General features: G+C 38.2%; 1 protein-coding gene across 18 annotated transcripts in view; it reads left to right on the forward strand.

Moving 5' to 3' along the window:
• Positions 1 to 22,740, forward strand: part of LOC125242358 (protein lap4) — a 116,874-nt gene that overhangs the window by 90,180 nt on the left and 3,954 nt on the right. For 10 of the 18 annotated variants that reach the window (XM_048151139.1, XM_048151143.1, XM_048151142.1 and 7 more), the window contains 16 exons: positions 1,777 to 1,888; positions 2,497 to 2,777; positions 3,089 to 3,184; positions 7,468 to 7,719; positions 8,784 to 8,894; positions 9,722 to 9,901; positions 12,012 to 12,170; positions 12,589 to 12,732; positions 13,131 to 13,226; positions 13,394 to 13,480; positions 13,876 to 13,995; positions 17,768 to 19,165; positions 19,576 to 19,681; positions 19,768 to 19,939; positions 20,980 to 21,112; positions 21,779 to 21,874. In XM_048151139.1, coding sequence (XP_048007096.1) covers positions 1,777 to 1,888; positions 2,497 to 2,777; positions 3,089 to 3,184; positions 7,468 to 7,719; positions 8,784 to 8,894; positions 9,722 to 9,901; positions 12,012 to 12,170; positions 12,589 to 12,732; positions 13,131 to 13,226; positions 13,394 to 13,480; positions 13,876 to 13,995; positions 17,768 to 19,165; positions 19,576 to 19,681; positions 19,768 to 19,939; positions 20,980 to 21,112; positions 21,779 to 21,874 — 3,543 coding nt within the window. Of the gene's footprint in view, positions 1 to 1,776; positions 1,889 to 2,496; positions 2,778 to 3,088; positions 3,185 to 7,467; positions 7,720 to 8,783; positions 8,895 to 9,721; positions 9,902 to 12,011; positions 12,171 to 12,588; positions 12,733 to 13,130; positions 13,227 to 13,393; positions 13,481 to 13,875; positions 13,996 to 15,184; positions 15,756 to 17,767; positions 19,166 to 19,575; positions 19,682 to 19,767; positions 19,940 to 20,979; positions 21,113 to 21,778; positions 21,875 to 22,740 lie in introns of those variants that run through there. The other 8 variants (XM_048151149.1, XM_048151150.1, XM_048151140.1 and 5 more) reach the window with 8 other exon arrangements.

Below are 22,740 nucleotides of genomic sequence, written 5' to 3' on the forward strand. Positions count from 1 at the left end.
TTTGGGGCAAAGCAGCTGACATACAGACTATCTTTGTATTACAAAAGAGAGCCATTCGTTCTATTTACAACTTAGGAACACGTGAATCAGTAAGAGAACTCTTCAAAGAAATTAATATCTTAACTGTAGCTTCCCAATACATTTATGATAGTATAATTTATGTTGTTAAGAATTTAGACTGTTTCACTAAGAATTCTGATATCCATAATTATAACACTAGAAACAAAAATAAGCTTGCCATAAAGAAGTTTCGTGTCCGTAAAGTACAGAAGTCATTTGTTGGGCAATGCATTCATTTTTATAATAAGTTACCTGACACTGCTTTGAGATTACCCCTCCCAGCTCTTAAGAACTACTTAAAAAAATCATTGATGTTAAAGGCTTATTACAGAGTCGAGGACTATTTGACAGACAAACATGCATGGCCCGAACCAGAAACTACAAAAAACGAATAGCAATTAAAATAATTGTATTATGTATAGAGGACACAGTTCAGATAAGAAAGCACATCAAATATTTTATATTTTATGTTGTGTAGGTAAATAACATATTTAATGATATTGAGATTCATATTATCTTTTTCTTCTATGACAATTTGATATGTTTTCTCTGAAGAAGAACGACGTATTATTAAGCAATAATATAATTTATTGAAATTGATTTCCATAGAGTACCTAGTCTGTTCATATTCTTTGATGAATACTTTTGCATGTTAAATTGTATGTTGTTATTTAATGCATGTTAATTATAAGATGTAATGTTTTGAAAAGAAGTTGCCCGCCGAGTTTCTTGCCGGTCCCATAGTGGATACCCCCCTCCCAACTGAGGGGGGACTGAAATCTTCTCGAGGCTGAGGCGTAGGGTTAGAGCCGGCGTAGCTTTATTTGACGTTCATATGCGCATTGTAATATGCCTACTTGAAAAATAAATATTTCATTTTCATTTTCATTTTCATTTTCATTACTCTCGATTCTGAACAAACTGTTTTCAGGTTTTTAGTGTTAAGTGAAACACGGTTTATTTAACATTTATTTCAAATAATTTACACGGCATCACAGCTTAAGCCAATACACCGAATAATTAAACTAATTACAACTATAATTGCAGAATATGTATTAAACTAGTAGTGTAAAATAAAAATCACAAAAGTAATAAATAAAACCTCAGACAATTTACATGCAAGTGCTGGGAAGCCTATCGTCCATCTTCTCATAAAATATATAACGCACAATATATAACGGGTGGACACTATTTCAAAATGCAAACATTGTAAAACATGGAAAAAATGGACCAGTTACATTTGCCCCCCAGTTGAGATTTACCCCGCTGTACCTTATATTAATATTATATTAATTATAATAATATATTCATAATTATCACAAAAGTAGTCAGAAAAAAAGATTCGCATTGTTTACAACAGGTTACGTTATGAGGTACAGTCGTGTTCATAAATATGTGTACATTTTTCACCTTATTGCATAGAGTTAAGGTGAAGAAATGTACACATATTTATGAACACGACTGTACAATGATTTCACGTTCAATAAATTAGTGTCGAACGGGTGTTCAGCTAGCTTGTCTTTTGGGTGATACCTAAAGTTCGACACTCGGCAACCACATATTGCGGCAATTTATTATCATCACCAACCCATTACATGTGTTACATGTGTTAATTGGAGGCATTCTTCCAATTTATGATTAATACCTACAGATTAGCAGCCTTTAGAAACAAATGGTTAGTACTGAGAATCGTGACTAAGTAAGTTTAACTTGCAGATCAACGGCGTGGAAATGGAGAACGCGCGTCACGAGGCGGCGGTGTCATTGCTCACCGGCCACGAGCGGTTCGTGCGGCTGGTGCTGCAGCGAACCATCACACCCGAACAAGGTGCCTGCCCTAGCTTGTTTATTTAGCCACTATTCACTTAGAACTAAGAATACCTCACTTAGAATAAAGAAAAGTTTTTCAAACTCGTCGACTACTCGATGGAATCAGGCGTTACTTTGCGGAAATCCACGTTAATCCAAAACTCTTCCCACCGCAAAAATAAATATGCAAATAAGTATAACAATCCACCACACACACGTGGACTACATTCATATGGCAATCGGCGAATATGATTTACTCACAAATTTAGCTGCAGCCAGCGGACCATAAAACTCAGACCAGTATCTACTGTTGACGTTGACACACGTTTTTCGACAATATGTAATATAGCTCATTAGTCAGAGTCAGAATATGCTTGCAAGCAGATGTAGTATATACGAATCTATCAATCAGAATGTCGTAGCTTACAAGTGCGATCACGTGATTGTAGTCGATACGATGCTCTATTGCTTTGAAATATTACCTTGTCATATATATTTTAAATTTAAATGACTGTAATCCTTATGATTACGATGTTCGTACGAAATGAAACATTCGTAAGAATCATACATGACATGTAAGCTTGGCTTTCTAAAATTTATATTTTAACCACTTTCTGTTTCGTTCAGGAGAAACGCTCCCGCGCAAATCGACGTCAGACGAAGTGAGAGAGCACAAGACCAGCCTGTCCAATGTGAACGCTCCGGCACAGAAACCCACCAACAACATCAGTGCACCCGTAGCCAATCACACTCTACCGCGTGACGCACACGTGCATGTCGCACCCGCACAGACACAGGCACCCGTACTCGTACAGCCGCCCCAGCATGCGCAGAAACAGACCGCCTTCGCACCCGCCGCGCTCCCGCCGCAGCCCGCGCCCCGGAGGCTGAGCCAGCCCAACGGACAGGTGAGGCTTGTCCGCTCCGTGCGACGCTTTGACAGCCTCGGTCCTTTGAGCCACCGCTTATAGAGTGCACTTCCGTACTTTCCTTAATTAAATTCTTGACTAAGTTTAATTCAAAAGGCTGTATGAAACCCAGAATTTAATTTACGAAAACACGCACATATGTAGAATTTACTTAGTTCTGAAAGCACTAATTTTTGCAGGCGACTAGTAACCAACTATAAATATACATAAAAGAGAATTAAAGTACAATCTGTTCTATTTTGAACTGTAGGATGATTATTAATAACGATGTAAACAAATTGTTACTACAGGCCACGAAATCGTCGACTAACAGCACTAGCACGCCCCTAACTCCCGGCGCCAATAACATGCACGGATCTGCCGACGACGTCTTCGATGATATTCAGGTAAGGCTCCATTTACTTGATGTAATGCCCAACGTTCGCAGGTGATGGTTACATATCGGTTTAACACGTTCACATCCCGTGCTTGTCTGATACAGCTTTACACCATTATTATACGTATTCTATATCACTTTATTCGTAGCATAACGTCACGGTTTCCAAAATGGCGGCGGAAGATGCCTCGTCTTACGCGTCTCGAAATATAGAGCTCATGTTTCGGGATGGCGAGACCCGGTTATCCTACGCAACCGTTGATAACGAACCGTTGGCATTTTAATTTGTACATTTCATTTTACTTCAAGTTAAAGTAACATTATTTTACTTTTTTCAGACATTTAGAAGAGAGACAACGCACAATATTTAGCGTGATGTTTCTCAAAGCTATTTGTGTGATTTGCGGCACCGCATGGACAGTTAGACAAACATTTTACTTGCAAATACATTGAAATTCAATACATCTCTCAATATTATTATGTAGCGTATACTACTGCATGATGAAATGAAAGGAGCACCGATCAAGAATATTCAAGAATAAAATTATGCGTATATGTAGTTACGACAGTATTGTTGACTGGGATGAAGTGGCATGGGTAAAATTTGCAAAGGGTTTTGCTTCTACATGGGAATGCATAATTATTATAGTAATATTCAATTTTTTCCCTACCTGATTGATAGAGGATGCAACCTGTTCCAAAAGTGGAATAAGTAGCTCTTGTTTAGACGATTGCTACTAGTACTACAGAGTAATCTGATATAAATGTATATTTTCAGAAAGCAAGTGGAATTTTGTGTCGTCAGACATTCCAACCTTGATCGTGGGGTGTGCTATCAGTTTATCAAATCTTATCGCTTTAGGGCGATACGTAGTACTTGTTGTGAATAAGCAATATGGCTCAATTCTAGGGACTGATAATACATACTACTAAGGGTGTTTCCTGTATACAGATAACTTTAATGATGAAACTGGCAAATTCGTTTCAACGCTGGGTGCGCCACAAAGTTATGAAAACCAGGAAACAAATTTTTACATATATCGCATTGAGGGATATGTTTATTCTGTGCTTCTATAAAACTATTACTACTCTTTCGAATCCCAGTTCCTTTATGGAACTCGTACTAAGCACAATAACTGAAATGATTTATGCCCTCGATATGCCTAAGATGGCAGTGTTGGGCATAATTCAATTATTTTGTAATTGAATTACAAATTAAATTATATAAATTGCAATTACTTGTAATTAATTATGTTCGTAATGGAATTAAATGTAATTGAAATTACTTGGTAATTTATAATTGAAATTACATTAATTTGTAATTTGAATTACGAAATTACGTTATGTAAATTTGATTATTACTTACACAAAAATACCCAATTTACCCACTTGGAATGGTTAAGGAAAACAATTAAGCCCCATTTAGATGGTACGAGTTTCTCGCCTCGAACGTACGATTATCGAAGTACGAGAAAAAATATCGCATCATGTAAACTATGCGTACGATATCGCACGGGAGGAGGCGATAATCGCCTCGCCTTTGATGTTTGTATGTCTCCGTGTAAACAAAACACGTATGCGAGAATCGTATACGAGTTTATGCGCTACTCAGTCGAAATGAATTCTCTTTACCTAGAAACAGAAATCATGTAAATATTATATTATTGTTTATATTTATAGCTAACTCTCAGTAACTGCTAAAACCAAAAATAAATTAGGGTTATCATTATCAACATTATGTTTACTGGCATTATACCCCATATGGAGTATAATGCTATGATTTAAAATAAATCTTATCTATATTCTATGCTCAATTATATCCTAAACCTAATCGCAATTATCGCAACTAAGATATTATTAGCTAGGTAACGCTACGGTCGAATTCATTATTTTCCCTATTATATAATTATTATTTAGACCGTCATAAATAATTTATAGTATTTTTAATATTATTGGGTACTATTCAACTTAAATTCAAAGTAAATTATGTTCAATATTATAAAAAAGCATATAATATATGTATTTATAATTAATTAATTAGCAACTAAGCACGCAAGTTGACAGGCAAAACTCGCATGAAAATCGGTTCGCCCCGATTCGTGCAATAATCGCACGTTCGAGAAGAAATGTCATACGAGAACCGGTTTAGACGAGTCGAGAAATGTTATGGAATTATCTCCCGAAAATTCAACTTTCCGTCTAAACTATTTCGCCTGGCGATAATCGCCTGGCGAGTATCGCATACGATACTCGTATGCGAGTTTTTATTTCTCGCACGAATGTAAACGTTTTCGTACGATAATCGCCAGGCGATAATCGTATACGATAATGTCATACGAGTTTCTCGACCAAAACGGGCGAGAAACTCGTACCATCTAAATGGGGCTTTAGTGTAGTTTAAAACATTTATTTAATAAACAGTTACGATTACCTACACAATTTAAATTACTAATATGGAATTTAAAAAAGTACTTAGGTACATTTTTTTTTTTTCAATTTTAGATTGTCTGTATATTTTTTATTGAGAGTACCTCAGCTGTAATCACCCCGAATTTCATAAATATCGGAGACACGTTATCGTCTAACAAACTATCAAAATTGAAATTAGTAAATAGCTCACATCCGAAGTAAAATGTAAGAGCTAAAATACGTACTAAAAAACTTAAACAAGTATGAAAAAAAAAGAACTATTTTTTGTTTTAATGTTTCTAATTCTAATTTAATACCTAATATTATATTGAAACACAAACCCACAAAAAATATACTTAGTAGCAAGCTATATTAGGACAGTGAAAATCTTTTTCCTAGATGAATGTAATTTGTAATTTATAAAGTAATGAATTACCAATTAAAATTACAAAATTAATTTGTAATTGAATTGCAAATTACATTTTGTAATTTAGTGAAAACCGTAACTCAATTAGAAATTACATTTCTGTAATTTCAATTTATAATTTAAAATTGAAATTACATTCTGTAATTGCAATTTGTAATTTGTAATTCTACGTTTTGCCCAACACTGGCCTATGGGTAGTTCCGAGAACGTGCTCGTGTTTTTATGTTTGTGTCCCACCAGGATTTAATTTGGAAAACAAGAAATAGAAAGACGTACCTAATACCTCCTAAAGGCCAGCTGCATCAACCACAGTTACACACCACCCAGCTGCATCAACCACAGGTACACAGGGTGTATTTTGATGCCAGCTACCAGATCCCGCGCTGTTACCAGAAAACTTTAGTATTTTTTTTTCGGATTTGGCAAAAACATACAGATGAGAGAAAGGGATATTCTGGATAGGTACCTTTTTCTTTTTTTCTGCCAATCGATTCCATTCTTATCCGATAGTATTTCAGTCCTACGGTAATGCACCAAAAAGCCACAAAAAATGTGAACTTTTTTCATACATTTACTATGGAAGAAAGGTTCAATTTAATTCACAGTTCTCTATATGGCGGCGGCGACGGCGGGAGGCGTGAGCTTTTGGTTGGATAGGTGTACAAAATTAGATGTTTTAAGAAACATATCAAACCATAACTTGGGTCTGTTTTATGCCAGACAAATAAATTCTCAGTACAGGTCATTATCATGTCATTAACTATAAATTAAACATATAAAGTTTCAATTTCATAGCTCTTATGCTTTTGATTTTTTTATGTTTTCACTGCTGTGAGGTGGAAAATATTCATCACTATTATACAACAGTCCTAGGTATAGAGTCTTGAGTAGCGCTTGTAGATTTAGAAACATGTTCTACAGAAGATCTAATAATTTTTTGACAGTGAGGCCTGATAGATTCGTCTTAGCACTATTTTACTTGAAAATGTTTTCGTGGGATTCATATTGGAGGATCTGATACTTTTATATTAGGTAACATGGGTTGGTAATATTAACTAGCCGCTATTTACAATATCGTCATTGTTAGAATAATTATGATGAACATATCAGATGATTTGAAGTGGATAATAAATACTAAATAGAAAAGTTAAAAATAGAACGTAATTTTATTTATCTGTTTTTTACTAAGAACCCTGTATGACCAATAACTAACTTTCTGAGTTTCAAGTGTTTAATGACTCGCGAGCTTGGAAGTTTCGAGTGAACTATGCGCTAATTTTAAACAGATCAATTGCGTAAAGTTGTGTAATAAAGCAAGCCCTTCTTCATAGCTAAATTAAGTATTTTCGTGGTCAATAACATCATGCGGTGTCAGCAATTAATCTCGTTAGAGCAAACATCCAAATTCTGATTAAAAAGAGTGTTCTATGTCTGATGTGAACGTGTTAACCGCGCAGCCCTCTCGGCCGATAACGAACGAGGAGTTCCAAGCGATGATACCGGCGCACTTCCTCGGCGGGCGGCGGCCGGCGGCGGAGCCCGTGGAGCGCGGCGTGCGCGTCACCGTGGAGCGGCCCGCGCCCGTCGTGCTGCCGCCGCCGCCCGCCGCGCTCGGCCGCGTCACCGAGACCATCACCAAGTCCACCTTCACCGAGACCACCGTCACGCGCATCACCGACAACCACCTCGTCGCGCCGCTCATCGTCGAAGTAAGATATCTCAGTACGCTCAGCGTTTATGTGTGCCCGCTTCATTGATGAAAAAGCTTTTCTCGTCGACTGTAATATAGGTACTGGTTTAATTAAGATTTCGTATACTAAATTGTAATAGCGCACTTGTGTATGTACGGATGAAACAAATCGATAGTTCAAGGTTACTTTTTGTTTTAGTTTGTACAGTATAAACTATTTTAGTGCTTCATGGGTTAGAAACGCGCATGTGACAATCTTTTTATGGTAGCGGGCACATATTTACGCTATATTGTAGATTTTTTTCGAACTGCCTGCAAAAAAGGCTTCGACGTTGCACCGAGACACCGCTGCTGCTGCACGCTCACTACTAGAAAACATTCACTGAAGCTTATAGTTTTAAGTTTACTAAATAGGTTCTAAACTGGGTACTTAAATGGGTTTCATAAACACTGCTATGTATATAGAATTCTAGATATTTCTAGAAAAACAAGCTTTGCAAGTTACGAAAAAAAAAACAAAAATGATATTCCGAGTCACGTGAGAACGCATCCGTTTCTCTCGTGCGTTTCTGAGAGTATACACTCACAACTGACTTGTGCTATTAGTGCTAGGCATTGCAATTCCTCGGATGGAGAGCTACCATCCGCTTGGAATTGGTTTTGCAAATGAAAATCCAGATCATCACTTAACCCTTTTCCAGACATAGTTCATTTAGCGACCACATGCCGACAGAAATGTCTACTTTAAAGTTCCGATTTAAGATTTATATTAGATTGGTCTTTCTGAAAATGAGATTTGTATTTGAATGAATCTACAGAGCTAGCTAGTTCCAGTTATCTTGTACAATGGTGGGGTCTGGAAAAGTGTTAAAATGCAATATTTCCTGCTTCAAATGATGCTAAAACTAGTCAATAGGTTAAACCATTATTTCACCTACACCTACACACACTTTGAAATAAAAATCTATTTGCTATCTCAACCCCTCTAAATGATTACGGTAGGGTAAAACTGCTTGAAGCTTCAAAGCTCCCGCTGCAGACTTAATAAGTATATTGTATTACAATTTATTTTCATTGTTGCAGGATGTGGTTTTGGTAAAGGAAGGAGGCTCTCTTGGATTCAGTATCATCGGTGGTACGGATCACTCGTGTGTGCCATTCGGGGGAAAGGAACCTGGAATATTTATTTCCCATGTAAGTATTGCCGAATAATAATAAAAGCTTCAGTTATACGTTAGTTCGGTATAGGGGTATAGTCAGAAGATTGAAGATGATTTAGGTTCTAGCCAACATTTAATGGAGACTCATTCTGCCAAGCACCGTGTCACTTTAACCGTTAAATAAACCCTGCTACGCTACATGCTTTCGGCCCATATTATGTTGGCCCATATATTCGGTATATTGATGTTATTAACTGACTTGTGAAGTGAGATAGTACAAGAAGAACACACTATTTTCTCGAGGTAAGTTCTCTACTTTATCCTATACGGCCCTACAGTAGGTCACTAGTCTGCTGGACGATATCGGCCTGTCTGTTTACAGTTGATCTGATAATCTTTGGCCCTTTAACTTCATTTGTCAAATAATTGTCATTTATATATCAATCATAATCAAAGAGGATCGAGTATTATAGAGAGTTACTGTCAAAGTAAAATGTGTAATCACCGTGCATAGACTGCCATCTCTCGACACAGGCTTACAACTTTTGAACGTCAGATTTGACAATTTGGCCCATATTCTTACCTTGATATATGTCAAAATGTCAAATATTAATATTAGCGCCATCTAGCTGAGCGTACTCCAAAGGTGTAACGCCATCTAGGCCACCGTACCTTTTTCTGTAAGGTACTGACGTACGTTTTTTTCTTAGACTTTATCCGTCTATGCGGAGTTATATATGTCTTTGATCATAATAAACACAAATCTAAAAGTTGAAAATAAGTATTTGGAGTAGATCTGCTCCTAAATTCACCAAAGTTTAATAGTGAAACGGCACATGAATGTAACTGAAATACATTCAGGTGGTGCCCGGCGGTGTGGCGGCGCGGTCCGGTAAGCTGCGCATGGGCGACCGGCTGCTCAAGGTGAACGGCAACGAGCTGACGGGCGCCACGCACCGCGACGCCGTGCAGCTGCTCCTGCAGCCCGGGCCCACGCTCACGCTCACCGTGCGCCACGACCCGCTGCCGCTCGGCTTCCAGGTCAGTACTCACCACTACACTGCTCCTACTGAGGTTGGCAACGGCTTCGAAGATACGGCTGTGGCGCAGACAATCTTATCATAGTCTTAGGGTGGGTCGCATCGAACACCAAGCAATATAACTGGCTGATCAACGCCAATCAGTAGTGGAAATAAAAAATTGTAGCAACCGATAAAAAAAGAATACGACCGCAGTATAATTAATTGTTTAGTGCAGACAGTTTGGTGGACCTGATCCGATGTACCAAGATGAATAAGAGTAGTTGGACAACTCGGACATTTTGTGTTAATGGAATTGTCAACGTTCACCGAATGACAATCTCGTGACCGCGGCATGCGACCGCCCAATAGTTGAAATCTTCGACTTTGTATGTGCAATGTTGGAATATTTTGTCTGTGCTACGGTCAGGAGAGATTTATAATCCACTGAGAAGAAAGTTATTACCATTCGATTAATAGCTTACAGTTTGAATATGTAATATTTGCTCGAATCTGCCATTGAGTAAAACTCATTGACAAGGTTTGAAAACCAAATGATCAAATATAAGTTAAACATTTATCAATAAACTAAAACCCAATTAGAGGAAATGCACATGAATATGTATTAATTATGTTTTTAATTTGTATGTACTTACACGCAAGTAAGTCGCGCAGTGTTTTGCATGAAAGCGAGTGGTCGGGTTGTGAGTCATTGGATGACCATTAATATATACGTAATGTGGTTATAAGTAGACAAATTGAGTATTGCTTACCGTAGTATTTGGCAAAATTGCAGTGAACGAAACAGAAGTATTTTGCATATCGCTTATCATATAAGGTTTATGTATTTTACTACAGAGGTTTTAATGAAAACTTGTTTAGTTAATACTATGTACGCAAACTGTCGCTTTCCGCTGCAAGTAGTCAGAAAAGATACACGTGTACTCTGCCACAACTGTAGCGCATTCTCTTACATCTTATCACGGGCCGTCAATATTACATATCCATTTACACACTGCAAATCTCTACGGCTTGATATTTCTGGATGCAAACCTACATTTCCACCCGAATTGTGTACAAGAGCGACTAACATACATAAATAATGGGTACTTGTTGCCAAATGGAGAAGTATATTCTATCTGCCTCAATGTCTGGTATTAGACTCGCGTAATTAAAGGAGTAGCTTTAAACCTTTGCTATAACATCCAAATCGTTGTTTTGTTCCACACGTGCACTCGACGACCGCGCGGCGTTCGTTCAGACACTCGTTCAAGTTGAGATTGTTGACGCAACTGTAAGTCCTCACCCGGCGATCTCATGTGTGTTACTTTACCAGATATGTGTGTCGACCGTACCCCTCCCACAGTCACTGTGCTCAGCTAACGTCGTTTTGAATGGTTATAGTATGATGCTTTACACTCTACGTAGATGTACTTTCAATATTCAGTATACCCCGCCCCTTTGATTGTTCTCGATCCAAATGATTAATTAAAAAAATCATGAATTGGAATTGCTACAGACATAACGAACGTAGCGCGAATGAGAAAGCCTCTTCTTTCAGTAGATATGTTAGTGGACACCTTATTCCTACAATTTAAGATTTAAATTGAGACCCTGTTTTATTTTTATACTATAGCTTTTTATAAAATTATATTATTTTATTCTGTGATGTTGTTTCGTATTCCGGATGAAGTTAGACTGTCTTGTGCTAGAATATTGTTATGTTTAGTGCATGAAATGTTGTGTATTTTTGCATGAGCAGTCCTTAATGTATATTTGTATATGGCGAGGATGTGTATATACTCCAGGATATCTCATATATATCAAGTTAGTACATATATAAACAGTTCTACACTGTGAAGTGTGAACGTATTAAAGTCCCATATTACATGCCGCTCTCTTTGTTAACTAGAGCTGTATCAGATCGTTATGATCTCTGGGCTCTATTATTACCAAAGGTATCGCCTGAAATTTACAAACTCTAACTTCTAAATGTGATAATTATGAAATCGGAGACTTTCTCTCAATTCTTATACTAGTTGATCTTAGGCGATACGCTTAGTAAGTTAATGGGAAAACTTACTCAATTGTTTTGTGATCAAATCCGTTAAACTTGAACTTTTACCAAACAGGACCTAACGATAGTAAAGCAAGAGGGCGAGAAGCTCGGTATGCACATAAAGGGCGGACTGAACGGGCAGCGCGGCAACCCCAACGACCCCAACGACGAGGGCGTCTTCATATCCAAGATCAACAGCGGCGGCGCGGCCAGGCGCGATGGAAGGCTCAAGGTAAGGAAAACTTAACTACCAATGTATGTACATCCTGGGAAAAATTCATAGAGATTAGAAAGAGACAATACCGTAGTGACGTCCCGTTTTCTTACACAAATCGATATGAAAAGGACGACACTGCTATACCACTTGCCACTTCTCTTCTTTGCCAGATTGCTATGTTATAACCGATATATGCAGTGAATATCTTTCCCGTCCTAGTTTTACATCCTAGTTTTTGTCAACTTGACTGATTGAAATACCAAGCTTGTTAAATGTACATTTTCGAGATGAGAACATCGAAAATGATTATTCTCTTCATCCTTAAGTAGTTGCGGAATAAGATTTCTTCACCTTTATACATACACAAAAGCATTCGACTCTGATGCGGACTTATACATTGTAAAACAAAATGGTTAAACGTTGACTTATTCAGGTGGGCATGCGCCTACTGGAAGTGAACGGCGTGTCGCTTCTGGGCGCCACGCACAACGAGGCGGTGAACGCGCTGCGCTCCGCCACCAACGCGCCGCTGCACCTCGTCGTGTGCCACGGCTACTCGCGACCCGAGAAGTATCACGTAAGTCTCGCTCATCCTACTCTCATAATATAAGGACTGTTTAGCTGTCATTTCAAACTTCAAGCCATAGAGTTGTCTATTGTTTATCATGGAACTAGAAAAGGGGGCTGTCAAGACAGCAGTGTTATGCCATAAAAACACATCTACCTAAGCAGGAAAATGCGGCTATAATATATTAAAAAATACTCCGACTTGTAAAGTTTACAACGTAAACGAAATTCTTACACACATGTATGTAATGTGCGACGCGCCACGCCAGCCAAATCTGCGCTAAAATTCGACACAAATATTAAAATAAGCTTTTACTTATAGCCAGATTTATATTTATTAACGCATCATACAATACTTATTTGAAAATATACAATATTTAAATATTAATGTTGTTTGGTCCTAAACAGACTGGTAGCGAAAGCGGAACGGCGGACACTGGCGGCTCTCTATCTCACTCAACATCCAGCTTAGATCGGGATGATTCTGTACACCAACATCAACAGGTACTTATATTATTTATTCTTGTACTTACTTACCTATTCGTACGTCATTTTACTATTGACCAACTTTAAAAAGCTAACCATGTAGTTGGGATTTTTTTGTTTCTTTCGATTATATGTATAAGATTAATATTATAATCCAATATTTAATTGTAACTAATATTTTTTAGCAGGAGCAGCATTTCCAAAAGGAGCTAGTTGAGTTTGAACATGAGAAACAAGTCGCAGAAATGAGGGAAAAGTCTACACCTGAAAAGGTAAGACGCAATTTCGTTTGATATTTGCATTTTTTGTCTATATTAGAACGTATGTGTATGTAAAAAAAGAAACATTGTTTTTGTCCGATTGCCACAGGATATTTACGAAGAATACAGTGATATCAAGTTGGTCAGAAAGCTCGAAATCTTTATAATGCCTTACTGTGGAACCAGCTTTTTAGTCAAGGGGAGTCGTGCGATTCAAATCTACTTTTTTCGCACGGGGTAACGCATGGTTAACTTATTGACCCAGCCCAGAACCTAAGGGCCTCCCTCGCCCTTTTTTATAACCATATATGTACATTTTTTAGTTTTTTTTCTCGACCTGTCTATGAATGGTGACCTACTCTAATAAGTATCGTATTACCTATCTCATCATCATGTTTCACTTGTAGGTGCTGGACATAGTGCACGCCGTGGAGAGCATGGCTCTCGAGCCGGCGCCGCCCACGTCGCCCGAGCCGCAGCACAAAACCACCACTGTCGTCATGTCCAAACACACCCTCCAACCTCAGGTAAGCGTTGTCTTCCCCACACAACCTAGACACCTTTCGTAGGCTCTTTCAAAGCGCAGGCTCTCTTATTTACAAAGCTAAAAAGTACTGCAAGTCTCTTTACGAAATTCCGTTCCAATTAGAGGATATAACTATCGAGATTTTTTTGTCAACGATATTCTGATCAAGTGATCATCACTTATATTTAAACAATATTTAATTTAGACATCACAACGAACTCATGAAATGCCTTTTACTTAGCTAAGTACACTGAGAGTTTTACTAGTGACCATTTAGAATAAAAGGGAACGCAAATTTGTAAGGAAACTGCCAATAGGTCTATCGATGCTGCATTACTCTCCCACTTTGACATCTTTGAAGCTAATTTAAAAAATATTTTTAACGTCTTTCAACATCTGCTAGTAATGAAATTTCAATCGATAATATTTCGTTCTTTGATTTTTTTAATTACCTATATGCATGATATTTAAACCCAGCATTTTGATAATGTGTTTTTCTCGGCTTCATAATTTCTAATTACAAGTTAAAGTAAAATTACAGCATGATAGTTATTTGTAGCTTTATATTAACTAAATTTTAAGTCTAATAGACTTGAATTATTGGCACAATGATTCTTCCCTAACTGCAGTTTGTACAATAGATATTTAGCATGCACTTTGTATATTTGTAGTATAAACCTATTGCTTGCATGAAAATATACTTGATTTTATTATATGGATATTTTAAACGTACCTATTTTCTACTTATAAGTATCTTAATAACCTTATCTTCCAAAATAAATGTTATAGTATATTTACGCAAAGCCTGTTATTATGTAGATTGATTAATTTAATGTGGAAAGGTGGCACTTAAATTTATAACTGCTGTTCCTTCCTATAGATAGACCAATTCTCTGTAGGATCTCTGTTAAATGTACCTTTTAGTTCATCAGTATCGTCGATCAAGTGACGAAATGATGTGCATGTATGTACTTTCTATATCCTTTAAACCCTAAGATGTTATCCATAAAAATGAAAGAATAAACTATACGAGTAATTATTACTTTTGTTTTTCAAAACGGATGAGAAGTGTCTGTGGTTATTTTAATTTAATGTAGCTTAGCTCAATGTCGTCGTGTGTTAGCTTAATGTAACAGTGACAAGTGCGTTCTAGCTAGTTTATTGACAAACAAATGTTACATCCATTGCAGAATGCAAACGCAGAGGAAATGGAGGGAAACACATAGCTCATCAATTTAACTTTTGTATACTTTGTAAATAATTAATTTAAAAATGTCATGCTTATAATAAGACGTTACTCTACAACAGAACATATGAAGTCAAGTGTCATTTTTAACCCGTCCTTTATAGAACCGGCAAGCATTGAAAAAATTGTGGTTATGTCATCTTTTGTTATTATCCCTATTATGCCAATTCAGAACTGTGTGTATTCTTTATCATTCATTTCGTACTGTGGTGTTCCATAAAATTGTCTACAACTTTGTTAAATCGTAAATATTTTCTTATGCGCTTCCAAACGCGTGGTTGAGAATTGGCGTACTAATTGTAGTAAACAAGAAAGCGGTGGTGCACATTAGCCCTTCTTAAATATATAATTGTGATTGACTACTTTATTGAAAGTGTATCCTGTATAATTGTGTAGGGGCACTAGGTACCTATTAATTTAACGTGGTTTGATGCAACTTCCATCATAGGGCTCATGTACGCTCCCGCTAACAGCATACCCAATATTCCGAATTTAACTTTGTATATTGAATTTACCTGTACCACACCTCGGACACTGGCGGTCAAATATATGAAAGAGGCGCGTTCCTAGCACACAGTCTAAGCTCGTGTACGTGAACGCGTACTATGCTTGTATGAGTGACATATGACAGATTGACTGTTCGCGTTTTTGACAGGCGGTAACTGTGAGGTAACTGATAGGGGGTGGGCGGCACTTTCAGCGGGGAGCGGGAGTGGCCATACTGTACGATAGTACTCTTTATTATACTGTGCCTGTACATATACTAAATTTAACATTTATACGAGACTAGAGTGTTTGAGGAGCAAAGTAAAGCTTTGATAATAACTATAATTGATTGCGAGATTGATAGATTGAATGCTTATCAGTCCTATGTTGCAAAAAGCGACGGTACTTAAGGGAATCATGTGGCAGGATCCTAAATTGTCTTGTATATTATCCCTGTAAAACGTGAGAAAATATGTCATATTAAGTAATGAGTGTTAGGGCCCAGATGCCAGACACTATGAGATCAGCAATAATTCTTCTAACAAACGTACGCCGCTCGATATGTATGTGTGCGCGCCGTGTTGTACATACCGCGCGGTGTACGATTGTCAGAATAGTTACTTCTGGCCTTATACTGTGTCCCAGTGTGGTCCCAGATCACCAGTTCGCCGGACTATATCGGCCTGTCAGTTATTCGGCACTGTCACCTGTCTGCCCGATATTGTCCGGCCAACTGATAATCTGAGCCACTTTACTTTTTCAACGGACGGATGGTTGACCTGAATGGTGTTTAGATGTAAACCTGTTAATAGGATACCTGTTTCACCATTTGTTCACGCTGTTTGTGTGTGTACGTACAATTATGTATCTAAAGTGTGACATTATACTTTAGTAAACTTTGCTCAAAACCTGTAGAAAAATATCAGTCAATTTTATTGAATGATTTATGATTATGAAATCGACATAACTTCAAACAAAGTTATCAGTACGTTTTTGACAACTTCCAGAAACCGTCGTAAATCTATGATTATGCATTGCTAGTATACATAGAACTATTTAGCTTGAATCACTATTTTGGATCCCAAATTTTAAAATAAAAATCAAACGTTTTCCTTGACCGTTAGCATACTTATATAAGTTTAAGTAATTGTTATTGACGTGCGTACGTTAAATTCGTTAGTTATTTGTATGTCTATATATTCTAAATGAGCATAACTGCATGTAATACCTACGTTGTTGACTCGATTACAATTGAACTTCACTTTTGATAGACTGTACCTTATGTGAAATTGTGTATTGTGGCGCGCTCCTCCGGACATTATCTCTTGACATCTAACCAAACGTTTTATGACTTATTTATAAATGTTAACTGTTGTAGGAATTTACTGTGTATCCGTCTGACCAATTTTGATATCTGTTTATCCACGAATCTTGTACTTTTCTGTACCTGTTTGAACTCATACCTGTAGAAACCGAATATACCTAGATTGCAAATGTTATCGTATTTAATATCCGAATCGTTAATTGCCATCATGTGTAAACATATCTATTTAAACTTACTTAAAGAATATCACGTATTTTAGTTAAACTTAAATGTTTTTTATTTGTATAAGCTTATTATTATCAATTAAAATTATTCGGCCAAATTAACTGCCAATTACTTTACAATAATTACATATACTTTTAAATATTATACTTAAATAATTGGTTTTTAAAATTATTGTAATTGGCGTTATGTTTAAAACGTTGCATTAAATACACTATGTTTCAAAATTACGCGTTATGTTTTTTAATAAATTTGTTTTAGTTAAGCCTATTTTCATTACTGACATTTATTTTGGAAGATTTTACTTTCGTTTAGTCTAAGCTTTCGTTCAGTTCGGCTCGATCTAGCAGTTTTCTATCGCAAGTTATTTTCGTGCAAGTAGCTTCGCTATTCGAGTAAATCGATCGGCTCAAGCATATGTAGTTTTCGGTGGCTAATTCGGCCGCATTAATCCTTTATTGGTGCGGTGTAGTACAAAAGTATTGGTTTGGTTAGTCGTCCAGTTTGCAAGCGGCGCCGCCGTCACCTCTAGCGGTGTTCACACAACAGAAGGTCAAGTCGCCTACGCCTCCGGCCGCGCCCGCGGCCTTGGACAAGGGCACCGCGGTGGACCTCCCGCCGCCGCCGCCGCCGCCGCTGCAGCGGCCGCAGCACAACCCGCCCCCGCCTCCCGTCAAACCGAAGCCTCAAGTGCCACGCAAACCGCAAATGAAGCGAGTTAGTTTCACTGAACAGCCACACGACGATCACGAACGACACGCTATATATAACAGCGATGCGAAAAGTTTAACTCGACCCATAGTGCATGAGGCGGAGCATGTTTCTGGCCCGAGTATGCCTGGAACGGTTGACACTAACGATGCATGCACGGGAACACATAGATCTTTTCTAAAATCGAAAGAGAGAGAAGTCTCCTCGCCGCTCCCATACGTGAGTCCCGTTCCTCCCGGTGACGTCATCATCCCTCCTCCGCCTTTGTTCGATACTAATGTAAGTGATAATGTCATGCTTAGCGATAACGAGTACGAGTCGAGTCCAACACCCATCACCGTCGTACCCGACAGGATAGTTCTGCCGGAGACGCACGTGACCGAAACAACCATGCAGTCTACCGACTCGACCGACTCACCAGAATCTGAAATCCCTCCCCCCGTCAATTACAACGCTCACCCTGTGTTGGCATCACAACCTGTTTCAATAAACCCACCGTCCCGAGTAGCCATAATTTCCGAAGTGCCTTCACAACAAGTCTTCCGAACGCCAAAGATTTCCTCCGTTAGCAGTGATGAGTATTATAATGAATTATCTGTAAGTCCTGGTAAGGTACCTGAACCACCCGAATTGCTACATGTGCAATATAAAATACTGCCCACAGTTTCGCATATACCAAATTCACTATGTAGTTTACATCCCGACGAAACTTATTCAGATGACGTACCTACCCATATTCCGACACATTATTCGCTCAGAGATATACGTGCTAGAAGCCTCTCACCGAAAATGGTACATTCTTCAACCTACCCACCAATTAATCCATATCCATCTTTGACGACGGTGGCGGGCACTTACAATCCCTATACTTGCACTCATCAAATGTGCTTTTCCAACCAAAATAGGCTCACCAGTCAGGAGCCACAAGTGTCACCGTCATTTCTTAGTAATTTAGGAAACGACATAAATGCGAACGTTACTCAACCAGTTCCAATTATTTTAAACGAAGTGCCTAAAAGTGTTCAGTCGGAGAGAAGAGTCCGTTTCGGCGAAGTGACGACTGCTCCTGCGCCCGATTCGTTGTCGAACAGTTCGGAAAACTTGAGGGCACGGAGCTCCTCGCCCAGCCCCGACCCGAAACCCGCATGGAGCAGCAAAATCAAAGCCTTCGCCATCGGCGAGGTAATCACCACTGTTCGCCATCTCATCCATCACGGCTTCTTTTGATTGTGTTCGTCGACAGCCCAACTACCCCACCCACTTGATCAAACATTGTCATCTACACTCTCATCCCCACGTACCTACCTACCCGATTTATGTTACTTACTTACTCGATCGATACTGATATTAACTTGTGATTTAACTTATTTTGCATGTTATAATTTATTTACCTTTCATCAAGTTACTATATATTTTATTAACAAATTTGCCTTGGTTATAACAACAGTTTACTGACTGCATGGGTGTGAACAGCCTGGAAAAGGGATATGCAATGGCTTGTACATATCATGAGCTTATTATACTCACTAACAGCATTCACTTTATCTAAGTATACGATACGCTGCCGTGCTGACTATCGACTCTGTTCACAGGCTTCCCCTCCTCATTCTGGTAATTTTGTGAAAGCTTCTGTCAGTGACAAGAAGAAGTTCTTTGAGAGTGCGATGGAAGAAAGTCACAAAGCATCACCTAAACCAGGTAAAAACCGGAGATAAATTATATTGGTGAGATCTATTTCTCAGTGTGGAATTATTGTTAATCTCTTGTTATTTTATTATCAACAGAGAAAGTTTTCACATTTCTATCGGCGGATGAGGTGGAGAAATTGAAGCAAGAAGAGGAAAGGAAGATGGCGTCGCTATCGCGAGCTGAACTCCGCTCGTGGTCCCCCGGGGAGGACCGGCACAGCGGATACAGCTCGCACTCAGACGACGAACCCTGTGAGAACGGACACAGGTAAGCGCCACTTACAACTTCAAAAAAAATCATCTCTGCCGCCAATCATGGCCCAATGGAGAAGACAGACACTTTATTCACAGCCCGATCTTATTTTGTTTGTCAGCGAAATTAGTACAACAAAATAATCTAAATAAAAAAAGATTTCCATTTTGCTATAAATAATGAAATAGGTTTATATGTATTACAGAAAAAAAATAAGGACGACTCGAGTTTATAATGCTTTGCCGCGACAGCAGCGGTGAGTGGTGACTCCTATACAATAGTGGTCCAGTCATGTATATTGTCGAGTTGTCGTGCATCCGTATAATTAGCGTATTCAAGGAAACCTCTCGCCTAGCAAGCTTGATAAACCTTACCATCTCCTGTACCTGCAAACATTTTATTCGAGAGTCTATTTTATGCCCCGTCTCTATACCCGTTATATGTGTAGTTAAATTGTATTGATAGTTATTATTCGACAGCTAAATATTTTGAAGTAACTGTTAGAGGGACGCTGTTTCGATTTCAGCCAGGGGACTGGATCCCTTAGGCACTATTTCTTAGTATCTCCACTATCATATGTTTATCATAGAAATATGATCATAGGTAACATGCCGTCCTTTTTCTTCACGTTGGAGTAAAATCATATTTCTATGGTACACATTATGATAGTCGAGTTTCGGCCTATGACATGTATGTCTTTCCCATTACGGAAACCATCGGGTGTTCCGGACCTTTGGGAGGCGTGCGCGGAGTCGAAGCCAACACTTTTGACACTTTCATTAAAGGTACACTTTAATTAAAGGTACATCGAGTATATGACATTATTATTAGCTAATTGAGTGAAGTACAGCGCTATTTAAATTTATAATTTATATATAGTAGTGTGACTACTTGAAAAAAGAACAAATCAAAAAATCTAGTTGTGAAGTACAGCTAGTTCACTGTTTAAAAAAAATGTCATCCGCTCCCTTTCTGATCTAGGTCAAGCAACATCTCTAAATACTCGCTAATCCATTACGTCTGTAATACATAAATGTGTACATATGGTTTTGCAGTGCATCGGCGGGCGGTGTAAGTCCGTCGGCGAAGTCTCGACGACGCGCGGGCGGCGCGGACGGCGAGGACGCCGCCGCACGCGCAGCCAAACGCGCCGCGTGGCGAGCTGCCAGGCTACGCTCACTAGAGCAGGTAATACATTTGTATACACCCTCACTGACTCATCTGATACAGGTCAATTTATAAGAGCTGGCATAAATAGAACGAATGAGTGAATGAAAATATGCATGTGTGACAGATTAACCAATAAAATGGTTGGGTAAATTGCCTGTAACTGGCCACCTTGTACTAAAAAATAACTCTGTATACTGTTAAACAGAATTCAGTTTAGCATAACGTGGCCAGTTACTGAAAGTTGGCCAGTAATAGAAATTGTATGTAAAAATAAGCTCTATTTATATGTAAAGAAATTTTTTTAGTACCTATAGGGTGGCCAGTTATTGGACACTGGCCACTTACTGGCAATTTACCCTATCTCGCGACGTTACTGTATTTCGATATAGCTGTCACTCATACAAGTCATACAATCAAAATTCTGATCATTCCATTCGGGCCAGCTTTCGTAAATTGACCTACACGGTCGCCAATGCAAAGCTTAAGGTTGCTAGGCAATCGACATTTGCTCTAGTTGGACTACTTGTACTGGAATATGATATGCAAGTTGTACATTTCAAATTAGGGCACTCACAAGACAATTTTAAATAGATATTAAAAAAAACAACGTGGCATTTTTAATCAAATTTGCTTGGAATACTTATTGATATACTTACTTTATTAACCAGTGAATCATTTTGGCAGGAAGCGATAGAATCACAAAAAGTAATAAAAAGCATGGTCGGGCCGGCCTCTGAAATCATAGGAGAGGTTCCGTCGAGAGATAAGTCTCCGTCCGAGGTAATTATTGTCTAATTTCCTACCTTCTATTGTGTAACTGTTGTCCTATTAATATTAAATGCAAAGTCAATATCAAAAGAAAATTATACAGTCATGTCAAAAATGTTTGAATACCTATCTCGATCTCACACCTTCAAAAAAATAACCTCTTGCCGCCCAATGTACCTGGGCGTTTTCCAAATTAAATCCCGAAAATCGAATTTCACCAGATCTGGACGTGTCTGGGCTCATTCTACTCAGAATCACGAGCTGATTCGATCCCGACGATAAAAAAAAGTGTCCTAATATTTTTTTCCTTTTACGTCACGATTTTAGTATGAACTTACTACGAGCGTGACGTAGAAGAAAAACTCGAATTTTGTATGGAAAATTTGGGACACATTTTTTTATCGTCGAGATCGAATCAGCTCGTGATTCTGAGTAGAATGAGCCCAAACACGTCCAGATCAGGTGAAATTCGATTTTCGGGATTTAATTTGGAAAACGCCCACCTACACTCAGATGTACATTTGGTCTCAATGGAATTTTAACTTTCATGTAAACAAATAAAGTCGCATTTCTTTTGTTTCTAAAATTTTTCGAACAAATTAAACTCAACTCAATTTCAAGTACAACTAGAATCAAAATTCCCTTGCAAAAAAATTATATGGTGGGCTTTACGAGGATGAGTGAGGAGGAATGTTCAAGCATTTTTGTTGTACCCTTACACGTTTTTGATATTGGCGGTGCTAAGAAAATCAATGTCAATATGGAAAGAACGATCAAGACGTATCTCGCTAATTTGTTTGAGGTTTTAGTACCAATTTCATACCCGGTCATTCAACTTAATATTGTGTCATATCTTTCTTTCCAAAATTAATTCCGAA

The sequence above is a fragment of the Leguminivora glycinivorella genome, chromosome 2, assembly GCF_023078275.1.
Source record: "Leguminivora glycinivorella isolate SPB_JAAS2020 chromosome 2, LegGlyc_1.1, whole genome shotgun sequence".
Lineage (NCBI taxonomy): Eukaryota > Metazoa > Arthropoda > Insecta > Lepidoptera > Tortricidae > Leguminivora > Leguminivora glycinivorella.